General features: G+C 44.0%; 1 protein-coding gene across 1 annotated transcript; it reads left to right on the forward strand.

The window, feature by feature from the left end:
• vwf (von Willebrand factor) lies at nt 1–18645 on the forward strand (the record flags this gene model as incomplete). The annotated part of the gene is made up of 53 exons (XM_079223318.1): nt 1–6; nt 175–226; nt 375–518; nt 769–871; nt 1001–1209; nt 1518–1639; nt 2541–2760; nt 2841–2963; nt 3042–3153; nt 3254–3300; nt 3399–3535; nt 3629–3767; nt 4129–4229; nt 4330–4525; nt 4623–4838; nt 5154–5400; nt 5493–5587; nt 5879–6030; nt 6241–6344; nt 6422–6560; nt 6699–6833; nt 6916–7062; nt 7173–7313; nt 7839–7937; nt 8022–8178; nt 8658–8825; nt 8940–9075; nt 9163–9457; nt 9651–10785; nt 10869–10973; nt 11302–11445; nt 11522–11665; nt 11797–11961; nt 12175–12221; nt 12317–12494; nt 12697–12938; nt 13042–13231; nt 13357–13698; nt 13786–14024; nt 14225–14327; nt 14434–14505; nt 14874–14978; nt 15110–15315; nt 15399–15548; nt 15683–15799; nt 16003–16183; nt 16460–16500; nt 16589–16705; nt 16973–17071; nt 17421–17549; nt 17659–17698; nt 17791–17888; nt 18076–18645. 53 exons carry the CDS (start codon nt 1–3, stop codon nt 18259–18261), a joined length of 8517 nt encoding a protein of 2838 aa, XP_079079444.1. The 3' UTR covers nt 18262–18645.
• Between the last annotated feature and the right edge of the window lie 464 nt (nt 18646–19109).

Raw genomic sequence — 19109 nt, forward strand, 5'->3', positions numbered from 1 at the left:
ATGGAGGTATGACTAACTGCAGTTTTGCAAACTGAATACATTGTATTTATTTTAATTTTTGAAACAGGCAATGGACAGCACACAAAATAATGGGATATTTAGTTAAATGATGATGATGATGATGCTGGTACAGGTGGTGGTGATGATCAAGGTGAGCATATTGTTGTGTTTCAGGCGTGTATGGGGAGGTATTTGCGAGAAATTCTGGTTCTTCTGCATCTGACAGGTAAGCGGACGTCAGAGGATGTCCAAGTTTGTTTTGGTCTTTGCACTGAAAAGTCTTCTATTATTAATATGTGATTTTTTTATGTAAGATCCCCTCCTGTCCTACTTCTACATTCAGCTACATGTTAGTGTGTTTTGCGTGTGTCCAGTTTGCGTGGCAGGTGTGACAGGGAGATGCAGTCTGTTCGGACGACAACATATTCACACTTTTGATGGGGTTTTATATGAGTTTCCCGGAGACTGCAGCTACCTGCTGGCAGGAGACTGCAGTCATCGCTCCTTCACACTGCTGGGTGAGTCACATTCAGACAATTCAATAAAGAAACAAACAGAATTGACCACAAATGGCATCTGCTACTCATCCAGTGCAGCTCAGTGTCATGTGTAGAGCCTCTGCTATTGGTTTGATTCGCACTGGGATGTGTGTACCAAAACATGGCTATACTTGACATTTGAAATTGCTTTCTCATTTATCCTTCCTTTTTCTGAATTTTCTGAAAATCATAATTTTCACGATAACAATATACTGTGTTAAATCTGCAGGTGATTTTGTCAATGGCAAAAGAACTGGAGTCACTCTGTTTCTGGGAGATGCCTTTGAGCTGCACCTGTCTATAAATGGACGGCTCTCACAAGGAGAAAAAATGTAATAGAATATTTAAGTTGTCATGCAAAAATCATAAATTGCGTGTTATTGTATTGAATTATTGCAGAAAGAAAATCATCCCATCATTGTATTATTGTGAAGCTTAATGTGTGTCTCCTTTTTTTGCAGACTATCTGTGCCCTTTGCATCTCATGCTATTTTCGTGGGCTCAGAGCTCGGCTTTTATAAGCTCTGGAGTGAGGAGTTTGGCTTCACTGTTACTATCGATAACGCAGCCAACATCGCCTTGACAATGACCAAACACCATGCCAACCGCACCTGTGGCCTCTGTGGCAACTTCAACTCTGTACCAGCTGATGAATATACTGCTCAAGAGGGTAAGATAATGCAGGCAAGTAGGTAACATCAAAAGTTGGTAACTGAGTGCATATGTAGGATATGTGAGGAGACTTCAATATTACTGGAATCAAGGAAATGATTTGAGTCACCAGCACTCAGCAACAGGAAGAGAATCAGCTCAGTGCAGGAAAAGATAACACAGTAAAGGAAAGCAGGAGGAACAGTAGTGGTAGGATGAGATTAAGAAAATCTGTCAACTTGTTTATGTGTGTGTGTGTGTGTGTGTGTGTGTGTGTGCGTGTGCGCGTGTGTGTGTGTGTGTGCGTGTGCGCGTGTGTGTGTGTAGGATTCTTAACCGAGAACAGTTATGATTTTGCAAATTCGTGGGAAGTGAAGGGGGCGGATCAGTCATGTCGACGTGTCTCAAATCCCAGCAAGTCCTGTAACAGCTCAAGAAAGAGTTCAGCGGTGAGAGAACAATTCACACACACAAACATACATGCACACACATATGTAAAGATATGATTGCATTCTATATGTCTGCAAACCATCTCAAAATGAATAGAAATGTCTCTTCATAATATACAACATTTTATTCACAAAGACAGCACAAATACATTTTGACACACATGAAGGCCTCTGACCCTTCTAAAGCATTTGACTTTCATCGGGGGTTATTTCTTAAAAACCTTCAGCTGCTGCTTGCTTCCGCTTACTGAGCATCTTTGACACTCTCCGCAAACCGTAAATAATTATGTCTAGTGTACAATTAGTTTGACTTTGTTCGTGATGATCTGACTTGTTACAGTACATAGTATGTAAACAATGTTCTGGTATTATGAAATTCATGAGAAAGGAGCAGCTGGTTAACAAGCTGATCTGACAGCTGTGAGAGCAGTTGTGTAATATGTATACTGTAGTTGTTGTAAGTGGTATTACTTAAAAAATCATCCAGTTTTAGCAAGAACATTTTGTACTTCAGGAACACCCACGTGTGATGAAACTGGTAAAGGCTACATGTTAGTGTGAACACATTGGATGTCATTGGTATCTCCTTCAGTCACTACAAGTCTGATCTTTTTTCTTGGAGGAACACTCTTTCAGATATCAATATTAAGATATCTTAATTGATATAGCAGAGTATTTTCTTTGACAATTTGAACTGGCACTTTTTTTTTACCTTATTCTATGGTCTTCAGTACCCATTTTATAAGTTCTCATCACAAACAAGTGGAATTTTGTCTGAAATGATGAAGTAACATGTTCTTTTGTCTGAAATGATGGATTTCCCTCTAACCTGATTTTGCATGTGTGTGTGTGTGTGTGTGTGTGTGTGTGTGTGTGTGTGTGTGTGTGTGTGTTTGTGTAGATTCTGTCGAGCTGCAGTGTGTTGCAGACGTCTAGTGTGTTTCTGCACTGCGCCCACCTGGTCTCTCCTGAGGCGTTCCTGTCGCTGTGTCAGGAGGAGGCGTGCCACTGTGACCAGAGGGAGGGAGAGGACTGTTACTGCCCAATCCTGTTGGAGTATGCTCGCACGTGCCACGCCCATGGGACACTCCTTCGTGGCTGGCTGGAGGAGAGCCAGTGCTGTATGTTTGTCAGTTACTAAGAAGGAATAGTTAAGAACTATGAAGTCTCATAATCTAAATGTGCGTGTTTGTGTGTTCAGTTCCCAAGTGTCCAATTGGGATGCAGTACAGTGAATGCACCAAGTCCTGCTCTACAACCTGCCACAGTCTCAACATCCAGGAGGTCTGCAAGGAAGAGTGTGTGGATGGCTGTGCATGTCCTGGTAAACTCCACTCACTATATCTCCCCCTTCTGTGGCTCTGATACTCGTAGTTGTAACATGGTCGTGTTTGTTTCTCAGTGGGTAAGGTGTTGGATGGTAACCGCTGTGTGGAGGTATCTCAGTGTTCCTGTGTGCATATGGGGCGACATTTCCCACCAGGATCCACCATCTCTCAGGACTGCAACACCTGGTGAGGGAGCTATGTGCATGCAGAAACATGTAGACACAGACATATATACTTCTAGATGAAAAATGCAATGCTTCCTCACTAAATTGTCTCTTTGATGCAGTGTTTGTCGTCAGGGATCCTGGGAATGCACCAATGAAGGCTGCTCTGGTGAGAGAGGTGTACAGTAGAAGTCGATGCACTGACTTACACATTTATACTCCCTGGTTGCTAATTTCTGGTGGTATGTCTCTGTTTTCTGTATGTAGGCGAGTGCTTGGTGGTTGGCCAGTCTCACTTCAAGACCTTCGACAACAAGTTCTTCACTTTCCTTGGTCACTGTCAGTATCTGCTGGCAAGAGACTGCACAGATAATGGGTTTTCTGTCATTATTGAGAATGTACAGGTAATTTTTATTTTTTTGGTTTATTTATTTTTGGTCCCTTTCCTATCTCAAGCTGCTCAGGCATATTGCATATTGCTGCATATTGTTTTTCAGTGTGGAGATGATCAGGATGCTGTGTGCACACGCTCAGTGACGCTCAGCCTGCCCTCTCTGGAGGACATGACAGTGAAGCTGAAGCATGGAGGAGTTGTCTCTGTCAACAGCATGGACATCCAGACCCCAATGCATCATGGTATGCCACTTTGGCAGAATAGTGGATACGATCTACATTGTATAATCCCTCTAAGCATATTGTATTATATATGATGTTATACGTATAATTAAGCCTGAAGTATATAAGAAAAGTACTGGAAATATTGTACTTCAACCTATTATATTCTGAAGAGAACCAAACATCAGCAAAAATAAATACATCCAGTCAACGCCAACATATAAACATCAAATAAAGAAGAATCCATCTTTGTCGATTTGATTTCTTAAGAATGTTGTGATCGTTATGATCAGCACAAAATGATTTGTTGTTATTAGTAGGATTGTTAATTATTTGAATTGTTTAAACTAACGACATCTTGATTGGTTGTGCAATTTTACAGGTCATCTGCATATCCAGAGATCTGTGCAGTCTTCTGTGTATGTGAGGTTTGGAGATGACTTTCGTCTGGACTGGGATGGGCGAGGCCGTGTGCTTTTAAAGGTAGAACAATTCTAATGGATAAAGATATTGGAGGGGGGTAATGGTCTTTATTTTAAAAGATAAGCAAACAACTTTACTAAAAATGTGTTCATATCTCCAGCTGGGACCACAATGGGCAGGGCAGACCTGCGGCCTCTGTGGTAACTTTAATGGTAACCAAGGTGATGACTTCTTGTCTGGATCTGGTCTGGTTGAGGCGGGTCCTCAGGCATTCGGCCAATCATGGAGGATCAACGGAGACTGTGAATCAACCCACAAACATGAGAGTGATCCGTGTGTCATGAACCCAAAAAGAGGTATACTCACCCATATGGATGTACATATCAAGAGATGTCAAAAGGAAGAGAGAGAAAAAAAAGAAAACATATATATACTACCTTCTGCCCCTTTTAGTGCGTTTTGCAGAAGAAGCCTGTTCGGTGATGATGTCAGACGTGTTCAGTGCGTGCCATTATCTGGTGAACCCGAGTCCGTTTCAGCGGTTTTGCCGTTATGACGTGTGTGCATGTGTGGATGGTGGGCAGTGCCTCTGCAGCGCTCTGTCTGCCTACGCAGCTGCCTGCACTGCCAGAGGAGTGCTGCTCAACTGGAGGTCTCCCTCACTCTGTGGTAATTCTTTCATTAACTTACTGGTAATCATGTACATATACTAATCAACATATACACATGTCATTCCATGTTTAGACAGAAAACAGCATTGTTGAGTACATGCCTGCTAGTAATAATCTTGGTTAGCCATAACTTTGATATCAGCACCACATCTGAATCTGTCTATTTGAATATTTGTATCATCAGTACAACAACAGTCATAACAAACTACAAAGATCTATTATAATTCCAGGGACGGAAAAGGTGGGTACACTATTTCTTACAGATACAAAAAAAGGTAAAACTAGCTCTCTAACATTAATTTCTTTTTGTCAGAACTTGAGTGCACTGGAGGCCAGGTGTATGAGGCCTGTGGGAGTGTGTGCGACCAGACGTGCCGTGCTCTGTCTGGCGCTGAGGCAGGATGTCAGGAGCAGAGAGTGTGTGAGGAGGGCTGTTTTTGTCCTGCTGGAAAGTATCTGAGTGACTCCGGAGAGTGTGTAACAGCTGACTTCTGCACCTGCCTGCATGATGGACAGCTTTACCAGCCTAATGATGTCTACGCGGATCACAACAGCATCTGGTTAGTGACCGTGCATGTGTGTATTCAGATACGATGCTAATTGATATTGCGTTTCGTAGATGTGTGTTTCTCTTGTGTGTTTGTGTGTGTAGCTACTGTGAGAATGGCTCCATGCGCTGTAGCTCCCCTGAGATGAGTACTTTACTGTCTGACCTCTTCTATGACGATGACCTGGCACCATCCAGAGGTACAATTTTAATATTTTACAGGCACTCTATTGAATGTCTGTGCGTTTCGTGATCTGTGTAATCCATTATCCATATGGCAGCTTTCATTTGGCCATTTGTCTTGAACATGAGACTGTGCTGCCCTGTCTCTGGTCTGGTCACCTTAACGATCAGGCGGTTTTACTCGGCAATTAAAGTTAAACAGCTTTACTTTATTTTCTGGGTTTCTAATACATTTTGTATTTTAGAGACTGATCACCAACTTTATGAAAGCTAGCTACACATTGGTGTGTTTGTTTTTGTGTATGCAGACCGCCGGTCAGCACAGTGCCCACCGCCACTCGTCCATACAGAGTGTAAAAGAGGAGGAAAAGGGCTTGAGTGTGCCAGAAACTGCCAGAATCTGGATCTGCCCTGTGTCAGCCTCGCCTGCATCCCCGGCTGCCTCTGTCCACCCGGCACAGTAGGGGGTTTTATCTGTGTGTGTGTGTGTGTGTGTGTGTGTGTGTGTGTGTGTGTGTGTGTGTGTGTGTGTGTGTGTGTGTGTGTGTGTGTGTGTGTGTGTGTGAGCTCGAACATGTCAACGAGAGCACTGAGTTTAGGAGTGTGTGTGTTGTAGATAAAGCCCTTATCTAAAATAGAACATGCTGATTGATAAGCGCATTGATTTTAGGTACGTCGGCGGGGAGACTGCATTGCACCCGAACATTGTCCCTGTTACCATAACAACAGGCCATATACATCAGGACAGACCATCCCTGTGGACTGCAACACCTGGTAAAATGATTGTTTGCATACACGGTTATGAAATGGAATACCTGCAACATGTTTGCTAATCAGGCTTTCTCGTTTAGTGTGTGTGAGAACAGGAAGTGGCACTGCACAAAGAAGCCGTGTGATGGCGTGTGCCGCACTGTGGGGGAGGGGCATTACATCACTTTCGATGGCCTCAAATACTCGTTTCCTGGCCTCTGCCAATATGTCCTGGTCCAGGTAAGAGACAGAGAGATACAAAAAGATCTCCAGGGTGGGTCGCACACTGGTGTCAAACAGAAGCATGCAACATACATTGATTTAATTGTATTTCTCTATCCTTCCCCTATGATTTTTATACCTTTTTACTATCAATAGGATATGTGTAATGGAGAAGAGGGTTCATTCAGAGTGCTGGTGGAGAATGAGGCCTGTGGAATTGTGGGACATCACTGTGAAAAAGCTATCACAGTCTTCTTCCAGGGAGGGTTGATTGTAATGCAACATGGAGAGGTAACACACACACAGACAGACAGACAGACAGACATGTGATTCAGGATGTCAAAAAACCTGTGAGTATTTTTCTTTCTCATAGGTGAAGATGAAGAGGCCAGTTTTACAGAGTTCACAGGTGGAGATTGTGAAATCTGGTCAGTTTTACACTGTGCTGTTGGGGAAACACATTTCCCTCAGCTGGGATAAAGGAACTCGCCTCCTGGTTCACATCTCAGCCACATACAGGGTACTTATGTATTATAACCCCACTTTTGACCGATTGTACCTTTTTTGTTTCATTTACATTATTTTATTTTAAACATATTCTTTTTGTGGCATACATTGCATTGTGTGTAGGGCAAGGTGTGCGGTCTGTGTGGTAACTTTGATGGGAACGTCAACAACGACTTGGTGAGCAGTAACAACCAGCTTGAGGTGGACTCCTCCCACTTTGGGAACTCTTGGAAGGTTATTCCCAGCTGTGCAGATGTAACACAGGTAAAGTCTGGTTTTAGATTAAAGGGTCAGTTCGCTCAAATTACAAGGTGGCAGATGTCCTCTCTAGCTTTGGTTTCAGGATAAGTTAGGGCTAGCTCTTTAACATTAATAAGGAAATGTGGCTGTATACAATAATGTTTCATACATGGTCCAGATCTGGAGCTTTTCGGAATATAGACTTTTGTTGTTTGTGGGCGTAGTATGAGAATAGCAGATGGGCTGTCAATTGGCAAGATGATACATTTGATAGAAAATGAAGCAGACTACATGTTTACAATGATGGATTACCTAGGCCAGTCTGTGAAAGTTGGGTCTTGTAGCATACTGACTAAAAGTCAATGGCTGCTTGGAAGGTTTGAAATTAACCTTAAAATGTAAATTTTGCTCTGAAAAATAGTTTTTTATTTGTATTTCCAAAATATACGAAAACATTAGTTTGGTTTCTAACTATTGTATTTCTAGTATAGAATAAGATGTAGGTAGTGTCACACTATATCTGTCTATGTTATTGTGTGTGTACTGTAGATACCCGCCCCTTGCAGCAACAACATTGTCAAGCTGGTAACAGTGGAGCAGTCGTGTCGTGTGATCACTGGTCCTCTCTTTAGAGAATGCAACAGCCAGGTGAGTGTAATTACAGACATACTAAATATTCCTCAACACCACATGCATTTGGCCCTCTCTTAACATGTTACTGTGTGTCTCCAGGTGGATGCTGAGCCATATGTAGATATGTGTGTGGAGGCAGCATGCTCTTGTTCATCAGTGGGCGACTGTGCGTGTTTCTGTGATGTTGTGGCGGCCTACGCTCAGGCCTGTTCAGAGACGGGTGTATCCATCAGCTGGAGATCCAATGAGCTCTGCCGTGAGTGTGAAGAATTTTCATCATGTCATTTTCTGGCTGAAATATAATTAGTTGCCAGGAAAATACATAATGGCTGCTCGACCAAGCTAAACCAGTTAACAATGTATTCTAAGCTATCAAAATCAAGTGGCTTGAAAAAAAGTAAAATAAGATAATAATAACCATAATGACTAAAACACAAGTCACTCTTTCAGCTCTTTCCTTTTTTTAAAACCCTTACTGCTATTGTTCTCCCACATAACACAGTTTGTGTCATCAACAAGGGGTAACAATTTTCTTTTGAGTTTTTAGTTCTCGCATCATGTTAAAAAAAAAATCTACACTACTTACGGTATAGTTGAGAAAACTTACTTATTTTTCAGCATTTCTGAATACTTTATTATGCAGGTCACATATCCTGTTTATCTTGAAGGAAGATATATATTTCGATTTTGGCGCATGCTTAATTAAATACTCCATTATTTAACTTGTTTCCTTAGCCATAAGCTGTGAAGAACTGAACCCGAGGAGCCCAGGTGGAGGGGAGGAGTTATGCCAGTGGAGATATAACGCTTGTGGCCCTGCCTGTCCGGTAACCTGCCAGCACCCAGATCCCCTTCAGTGTTCACTTGCATGTGTGGAAGGTTGCCATGCCTACTGCCCCCCAGGTGCCAAAAATACTCACTGGACATAGTTGGGCACGCAACATTTAAGTGTGTATGTGTATGTAGAATATGCAAATAATGTAGACTAGTTTAACTTTAGCCTTTCCTTTTTCTTAGGCCAACTACTGGATGAGGTGGCCATGCGTTGTGTAGATCCCTCTCAGTGTCAGGTGTGTATCCATGAGGGTCAGAGAATTTCCCACGGCAACAAGGTTATCCTGAACCACGATAACCTGGAGCACTGCAAGATATGGTAATACTGCATTACAACACTCAGTAACAAATCTGCATACTTTGGACAGGTCAGTAATGCTTTGCACATTCTTTTTCTTTTCTTAAGTCACTGTGACAACAACACACTGAGCTGTGAAGTTTGTGCCTCTTCCGCCATGTTCACCACTCCCACACCAACACCTGCTTATGCCACCTTCACCACCTTGATGCCCGAGGGCACGTGTGACCGTGCTATGGATCTGGCATTCCTACTGGATGGTTCAGTAGCCCTGAGTGAAGATGAATTTCAGGCAACCAAAAAGTTCATACTGGGAGTGGTGGAACGATTCCGCATGGGCTCAGCTCACACTCGAGCCGCAGTGCTGCTTTACCACCTTGGAGTCAAAACATATGACCTGCAGGTAGATTAACATAGGTTGTAAAAGTGTGGCACAGAAAAGTCTGTATTGTTGCACAAAACCATGCAATGCTGCATTGAGAATTCTGTGGAATAATACGTAATTGGTCATTCAAATTCACAGAAACTAAAAGTAATTGTAAAGGTCTTCACCTGGTTGCTTGATCTCCCTGTTTTTTTCTCTCATTTGTCTGTAGGTTCAGAAGCGGCTGTTTAAGCAGACTGTGCGTGAGCTGCCTTACACAGGAGCAGGTGCAGCCTCCTTGGATGAGGCTATCAAGTACCTGCTGATCAACATTTACGACAAGAACAAGCGTGACCATGCTGGCCGTGTTGCCATCATCTTAACTGCTAGTGCCAACCCTCGCCCCCTCGATAAAATCATCAAGATGCTCCGCAGGAAAGCCCTCACCTTAACTACCCTGACAGTGACACTGGGTCCCGGGGTTAACATGGAGCAGATTAATGCCATCACCAAGCTCAACCCAGAAAACAGGGCCTATGTGCTTAGCAGCACAGGTGAGCTGCCTGAACGTCTCCCGGAGCTGACAGATTACCTCTGCACCTTGGGTTTGGAGCCTGAGGTGGCGAAACCTCCAATGCCAAAGTCCACTCCGGGTAAAGCTCAGCGCGGCACGACCACCATAACCCCGGCTCCTCGTCTGGAGCCCAACCCCACACAATACCTTGCCAACACTCCTACGTCCACCTCCCCCTCTGGCCTGTCTCCCATCACTCTCGCATACCATTATATCTGGTCACAAGTGGTGTTCATCCTGGAAGGCTCCAATGCAGTCGGTGAGGAAAACTTTAATAAGTCGCTTATCTTCCTGAAGGAAGTTATCTCAAAGCTGACGGAGAAGGAGGAGTTCATTCGAATCACTGTGATCCAGTTCTCGGTAACTGTCACTGTGGAGATCCGTCAGTGGGAGTTGTGGCAGCGGAGGACCCTGCTTCAGCAGCGACTGAACGAGATCCGTTGGAGGGGTGGAAGTAAGACAAACACAGGAGCAGCTTTCAATACTGTTAAAGAAATGGCTACACGTGGCTCAACTTCTCCTCAGCTGGTCTTCCTTGTGACAGAAAATCCGCCTACTGACACAGTGACACGCCCACCATTTACGAGCAACCACACACAAGTGTACGCCATTGGTGTTGGACCAAAAATCCATGAGATTGACTTGCTACCATTTAGCTTACCTGGACCGCCGATTCTTGTTAATGATTACAGCGGTCTGCACAACCAGGTAGACCGTGTAATCAATATCACACGCACCCCAGTCAGGCCCCGCTCTCCTACGCTGCCACCCCTGGTCTACCCAACACCCTCCGGTACAGACGACACACTCATTTCAATCACTCAGCCCACAAGGAGTCCAAAGCCTGTACTAATATGTGATTATATCTTTGCACAGTGCCATGTAAGAAGCCTCTGGATGTGTTGTTCCTGTTGAAGGCCGGAGGGCAGTTTGAGGACATGAAGACGTTTGTGAAAGCTTTCATCAAAAATGCTGACATAGGTGAGTTTGACCCAGCCCATAAATGCCCAGCGAATTGCAATTTGCATTTCACTGTTATTAATCTTGTTCAATGATATTTCAAAATAATAAGAAAAAGGGGCAGCTGTGATTTTTGCCACTATTATTAGTCACATCATAAGTGGTTTAACAGCAATTTGGATAATTGTTTTGGATAGGAGATTTTTTTGTCATTTATTTAGATAGTGGGTCACCAAGACACATAGTAGAGGATACATGTCAATAGGGGCTAACATATTGTTTCATATGTGTAACATGGCAGGTGCATATATACTAATGCTTCATTCATTTAAGTTGTTTATGTGTGCAGGGCTGAACGGCACTCAGGTGAGTGTGGTTCAGTATGGAGACACCAACACAGCAGAGCTCACCTGGAAGGATGGACAGAGCAAAACTCAACTCATGAACCTGGTGGGAAGCATACCAAGCAGGACCACCGCTGCCCCAGCGCTAGGTACTGGATACGTCAACGAATATGTGCACGCACATTAAAGCAGACACACTAGCTCACTGCTCTTGTCTTTCTGCAGGCTCTGCACTGCGATTCGCTGTGCAGACGGCCATCTCGCCAGTCAATGGCGGAAGAATCGGTGTAGCCAAGGCTGTGGTGATGCTGGTGACTGACAAATCAGCTGATGATGTCAAAGAAGCAGCTAATGAGGCACTGGCAGCAGGTGATTTAGTCCCCATCGACAAAATGAACATGTGATACCTCAGTTCAAAATTCAGTTGATATGTTTCCATCATCACACTTTCGTTGTCACAGATTTGGTGTAGTTTCACTGATAACTTGCTCTTCACTCAGATGTGTCGGTGTTCCCCATCGGGGTGGGGCCAGGCTATGACAGGGGTGAGATTGGCGTACTCGGTCGCCATGGCGACCAAGACAACGCTCTGCACTTGAACAGCATGGATCAATTACTGATGTTGCTGACTCTAGACAACAGTTACACAGAGAGAATCTACAGAGGTGCTTACACACACACACACACACACACACACACACACACACACACACACACACACACACACACACACACACACATACAGTTTTTTTTTTTTCCAAGAAAAAATGATTAATGCTAAGAAATAAATCTGTTCTTTTGTATAGTTTTAATAGTAATGCAATATAATGCAGGTGATAATTGATCATAATGATGGTATTGGTTATTTACGTTCTCACCTGGTCCACCAGGGCGGTGTGTTGATGATAATGGAAATGAGAGAAAGGTGAGTAATGTTTGCAGAGGTTGAACACAAATTAGAGCAGTGCAGCAACCTTTTACAGCATTACATGTAATGAATTGTCTGTTCTTGTGATTCAGCCTGGTGATTCATGGCTGCAGGAGGACGGCTGCCACTCTCTCCTGTGTCACCCCTGTGGGGTAGTGACAGTACAAAACCACAAAGTCAGCTGTGACAGACTGGAGCCGCCGGCCTGCAGAAACAGCATGCCACCTGTCAGAGTCCAGGAGACCTGTGTTTGCCACTGGGAATGCCCTTGTATGTACATCTAGGATCAAATGGCTTCTGAAGTTTCTAGCATCACATTTAACCCGTCTATATTAAGTGCACATCATTTACGTGGGCTGTTAACAATGAGTGCCGGAAACTTGCATTCCAGGCTATTTATACTGACTGTTAACGGATCACGTGGCTCCTGTACAATCACTCACTCTTCCGCCTCCTTGGTGTGTGTTGACAGGCATGTGTATAGGCAGCTCCACCAATCACGTGGTGAGGTTTGATGGCTTGGCACTTAGGCTGGATGGGGAGGGTTTGTGCTCCTATACACTTCTCACTGTCAGCAGAGGCATCAATGAAGGGTCAGAGGTCAAAGTCCACAGTGGGCCTTGTCAGGACTCAGCGAATTACAACCAGGTCTGCATGAAAGCCATGGAGGTGATCCATGGACGGCATAAACTGCTGCTGAAGGATGATATGACGGTAAGCTGTATGTGTTGCTGGTCAGGATACCTTCATACTGAAATTGATTATTATACGTGGGTCTATGAAAATTTATTTAATGGCTATGTGTTTGTTTGAGCAGGCAGTGATTGATCGGGAGGAACTTTCTCTGCCTTGGCGGTTTGCTGGCCTAGAACTAGTGCGTTATGGTGGAGTGATGCTGCATCTTAAGTCGGACCACGGCTACGTCCTGACTTTCACTCCCCAGAGCAATGAGTTTACTATCACACTGCTCAGCTCCGCCACCAAAGGAGACACCACTGGACTCTGCGGTAACAAAAAATAAAAAAAACATATTTATTTAATTGTAAAATAACAACAAAAATGTATTTACTTGTAGTACAACTGTAAATCCTTCCTCAAGCAGTTATTCTCTCTCTTTGTATAATTTCCCCAGGTGCCTGTGGGGAGGAGAAGTTGAACGTCCTATCTTTACGTAATGGCAGCTTGACCGCTGACCAGCCAGGCTTCATCTCAGACTGGACCGTTGCTGTAAATGGTGGTGTGTGTCTGCCAAAGCGGAGGGCGGTTTGTGTGTCTGGAGCAGCGATGGGATGTGAGGCCCTACGTTCTGAAGTGTTTGAGCCATGCCATTCGCATATTTCCGTCCAGGTCTTCCTTGCAAAGTGTGAAGAGCAGGTATGCGAGGAGTCAGATGTATGCGAGCTGATTTCTGCCTACGCACGCCTCTGTAGGCAGAGTGGTGTGTGTGTGGACTGGAGGAGGCCCCACCTCTGCCGTAAGTTAGTTTTCGATATGTGTATATGTTTTAATTCAGCTAAACTTCAGTTTGAAACTAAACTTTAGCCGGATCTGTGTGTTCCAGCATTGCAATGCCCCAGCTCCAAGCTGTATGATGCATGTCGGACAGGGTGTGTGGAGGACTGTGGTAGCATACAGGCGTTGCCAGGCGACTGGTCGGTTGCCAGGGGTAACGAGTCATCCTGTATGGACACACCTACTGAGGGCTGTTTCTGTACGAGAGGGACAGTTTTGCATCACGGACAGTGTGTATCACCAGAAGCATGCAGGCAGTGTGTCGGTGATCATGGACGCACGTATACGGTGAGACGCATGAGAAGACAAATATGACTTAATGTGTGAGGGAAGGAGGCAAAATGTAAATTAACTTCTCACTTACAGAAACATATTCTGATACAACTGGTTGGGGCAACCATTGAGGTGTTCACCAGTAAAGTGTGCTGTGAGCGCCCTCTAGTGTTCGTTCTTAAGCCATCTACACATGATTTGATGTTTTCATACAGTACATGCAGAGTTGGGTACCGGATGAGAACCCATGTTTGATTTGCATGTGTTTGGACCAACAACGCATCAACTGCACCGCCCGGCCCTGCAATGATGTCAAAGGCAAGCTTACTGCTGCTTATGCTCATACAGTAAACCTATATATTAGCATGGCATTGTGTGTTTGGATACAACACTTTAATAATGAATCATATTTATGTGTGTGCAGCTCCAATATGTGGACCCTGTGAGATCCTGAGAGAGAAGAGAGAGTCTAAATGCTGCCCGGAGTACGAGTGTGGTGTGTAAAAAAACAAACGTGTCATTATTACATTTCTATTTCCAGTTCACTATTACAGTAGCCTCATCAAATGAGAGCGCCAGGAACAGACCTGCCTGTGCTAATATGATATAATATGTGCCTAGAAGAGATATTGGAAGGTTGGTGCTGAATGCTAGAATATATTGCTCACACGTCAACAATGCAATGAAATACACTCTGTAATTTATTGCTAGCGAAAAATTATGAAACTTTAACCACCTAAATGTTTAACAACTAATTAAAAAAATAACTTAAATTATTCATTCAAATTGTAAGTGCTCTATATTTATCAGGCAGTTTATATTTTACCCAAATGCAACAGACTGTCTCACTCTGTGACTTTTCAGTGTGTGATCCTACGACTTGTGACCAGCCTGAAGTGCCCCGCTGTGAGGACGGGCAGGCTGTGGTTTTGAAAAACCTTGGGGAATGTCAACCTATACACGAGTGCGGTACGCCATTAACACATTCTCTGTGATGTTCGAGCCCTGCTTTTCTCTGGCACACGTACAGACATGAAACAGAGCACACATCTATGTGATCTTGTTCACGTGTTTCTCTTCATCTCTATTGCCTTTCACAGTCTGCAAAAGAGAAGAGTGCGCTCTTCAAGCTCCCCCCGCTTGTGCTGCACACCGCCGACTGTCAGTGAAAAACACAAAGTGCTGCGACGTGTTTGAATGTGTGTGCAACTGCCAGAACTCCACCCACACCTGCACTGCTGGGTTCATCACATCCTCCTCTACCAATGACTGCGGCTGCACAGAAACCACCTGCCTGCCAGACCAGGTGTGTGAGGAGTGTGTGTTTGCTTAATTGCATGTGCTTTTGCTGTTTAAAATATCCTGTTTTTATTATTTGTGTCTATCCAGGTGTGTGTAGTTGGTGGCGTGGTTTACCCAGTGGGGAGGGAATGGGAGGAAGGGTGCCAGAAGTGCAGATGTACCCAGCTGCAGGACAAAGACACATCGCGGCACATCGCTCAGTGTGCGCCGCCTGTGTGTGATCGAACCTGTCCTCAGGTGAGACACACACACACACACACACACACACACACACACACACACACACACACACACACACACACACACACACACACACATTTGCATTACGCTTCTATAACCATTAATCCATACATATTTATTATATATTACAGGGCTCCACTTACACTCCATCAAAAGGAGAGTGTTGTGGGAAGTGCACAACGACCAGCTGTGTGGAGTCAAAGGGAGAGATGCGGGGGGACGCACTGTTTCAGCAAAACCTCCGACACGTATGTGCAGATAAATCATACATGCATGAATAATATAGGCAACCAATTATCCATATACAGCTTAATATATGAATAATATGAATATATAACAATAACAATCCCTCTGCTTAGGCAATATATTTCTGGCTGTGTATTTTTGAAGTGGAGCACTTTCTCCCCGCTCTTATTGGATTTTAATCTAATCTTTGCGTTTCTTTTAATAGGTGGGAGATGTATGGCAGTCTCCTCATGATAAATGTGTGTTACACCAGTGTGTGAAAGTGAAAGATGAGGTGTTCATCTCTGCATCAAACGTCAGCTGCTCTGTTATCGACACCCCATCCTGCCCGCTGGGAACAGAGTTACGCTGCAACACCCAGGATTGCTGCCCCAGCTGCCACTGTGGTAACACACACATTCATACGCAATCACACACAGGAAAACATAAACAGACACACCATGTGGCCCAGTAGGGTGGCGTTATGAGTTAGGAAAGTGTCCTTGAACTAGCAGACATGATATCATAAACTCAGTTTACTGAGATGCAGTCGCAGTGTCTGTCCAGCAGAGGACTCTCTCACATTAGTGTCATCCCAGAGCCACTTGTCCTCACCTGACCGTACAACCCCTGGGGTCCTTTGATAAATAGCATTTCAATCATTTTTGCTTTTCTCTCCACAGTGCCTATGGATGTCTGTGTCCACAACAACATTGTGATAGGAGTAAGTCATGGAGAGAGAAAAAAAACGTATTTTGTATTAGAACATTTTGAATAGTTCCTTCAATGCTCCACCTGTGTGTGTGGTGCAGGCAGGCGAGAGGCTGATGGTGGACATGTGCACACACTGCGAGTGTAATGTGGAAGACGATGCCTTGAGGAAATACAGTCTGTCCTGCAAGATAACCAGCTGTCCCACTTGCCCTATGGTAACCGTTATCGCATTATTTTTTGGATCATCATCATCATGACTAACCAACAAGTTCAAACGTTTGTCATTTTCATCAAACATTTTCTAATCCGCGGACCGCATTCCCCCCGCTACACATCATTAAACTGTGTCCACATGGTTTTCCATGATTCACTCCGCTTACAGAGGTAAATAGTGAATTATTTATGAGCACAAACGGTTGCAGGCATATTTGTCTTTGTATTTACATTAATGTCCTTCTGATGGCTTCCCACAATGTTTTCAGGGATACACTCTGCAGAAGGAGGAAGATGCTTGCTGTGACCGATGTGTTCCCTCTGCCTGCTTCATGCAAAGGCCAGACGGGAAACTGTTCAGTCTGCAGGTAGGTTCTGAGGAGAAAAGACGACACCTTGCTCATGAACCCTGTCACACACAGAACGCAGACATTGATGCTCAGACTCATTTGCTGTTGAAAAGAAATTCGATAATAATGATGTTTTTGATATTTATATATTTTTAAAGAGACTTTTTCCAGACCATACCACCACCATACTGTACTGTACTATGCGTATACTATTTTTTACAACTACTAAACTATGTTTTTTTACACTATACTATGCTTGTTCCTTGGATCAATACAGTTTGTCTACATCAGAAATATATACATTTTAAAAAGGAAACAACAGCTTCTCAGCAGCATACATGACTGCTGTGTGCCTCTCACCCTCCAGGTGAACACCACTCACGAAGACGGTTGCAACCTGTATAGCTGTGGTGTCAACGATAAAGGGAATCTTGTCCTTCAAGCCAAAATGACCACCTGCCCCCCTTTTGACCGTCAAACTTGTCTGGATCAAGGGGTACGACTGCTTCAAAAACTCCATCTCCATCTCCCAGCGTTCCCACTCTTGAACGATCTGTATCTGCCAAATATTCGTATTACATTTTGCTTATCGGGTTTGTTTTCAGGGGAAAATTAGCCAGATCGGAACAACCTGCTGTGAGACGTGTAAGTAGAGCTGTGGCCTCTGCAAGACTTGTATGCTTTTTTTTTTTAAATGGGACATTCTAATTTTAATAAGTGTGTGTGCATGTATGAAGGTGCGGAGCCAGAGTGTCGGAGGACAGTAGGAACGCTTAACTACATCAAAGTGGATGATTGCCAATCGGAGAACCAAATAGAATTGCACTATTGTGAGGTAACAGACCACACACACACACACACACACACACACACACACACACACACATTGGATGATTAATCCCCCTAGGATTAGCCAGCAAAGTTCAATGAAATAATACTGTAACACTGTCGCTCTCCATCCCACCCTCTCTGTTTCTCCCTATGGTGCTGTCTACCCGTCCATCTGTCCGTCTGTCTATCAGGGCAAATGTCGCAGTAAGTCCATGTTCTCCCTGGAGAGAGCTGCTGTGGAGCAGGAGTGTGTGTGCTGTGCTGCCGTGGAGACGGAGCCTCTCAGTGTTCCCGTCCTGTGTGCCAACGGCACTCGTAGCCAACAGACTGTCCTGTCTGTCACCGCATGCGACTGTCGGTCCAAGCACTGCACCTAAAGGGAGAGAGAGAGATAGTTTATACATTCAGAGGGAATACGTGTATCCAAGTAAAATGTACCCATATACAAACAAAATAATACACAAATAACAATAAAACAAACCTGACAGTTTTTTTAAAGCACTAATATTGAGTGTTTTCTTCTCATATTAATGTTAGTACTTACATGTATGCATTTGTAGAGTTTCATGTTTGTCATTTTGATGTTTGAATAGTTTAAGTGATGACACATTTCTTCCACCACTGAAAAATGCTTAGCAACTGGAGTTTGCAGTTGCACAAAAGCAAAGGGTTGCTGCTGATAGGGATTGATAAGTGTTTTTCTCCATTTCCAATGATTATTGAATCCTTTGGGAACATATATAAATGTTTTATATATCAATCACTCAATAAAATAATGAATGTTAACGCGCGTAAGCTTATTTTTACATTTATATATTGTTTGGGGTTTTCTGAGACCTGCAGATGGTAAGCGAGGTTCAATTTCAAGTCTGGTCACTATAAGCTTTCTTTCCTCTCTGGCTTACGCATACACTCTCTTGCGCGCGCACATACACACACATACACACGCACACCTGTTCATCGGTAATATGCATCGCCGCTTCTTTCTCTACCATATGAAATGGTCAGGGAATTAGCCGCGCTGTGCGCGCGCGTGTTAAGCCATCGATACCGGGAGCGCGCGCGGATTGTCCACCATCTCAGCCCCTCGCCAGGCTGTGAATTTCACGCGTCTTATTATCTATCTCCATTGCGAAGCCCTGATCCTCCACGAGCACTGGTGAGTTCACTTTTCCCACTTTTCTTTCATGTGAAGTGTGATGTATAAAAGTGCGCAGTTTACGTC

This window comes from Taurulus bubalis, assembly GCF_910589615.1.
Source record: "Taurulus bubalis genome assembly, chromosome: 9".
NCBI classification, from domain to species: Eukaryota; Metazoa; Chordata; class Actinopteri; order Perciformes; family Cottidae; genus Taurulus; species Taurulus bubalis.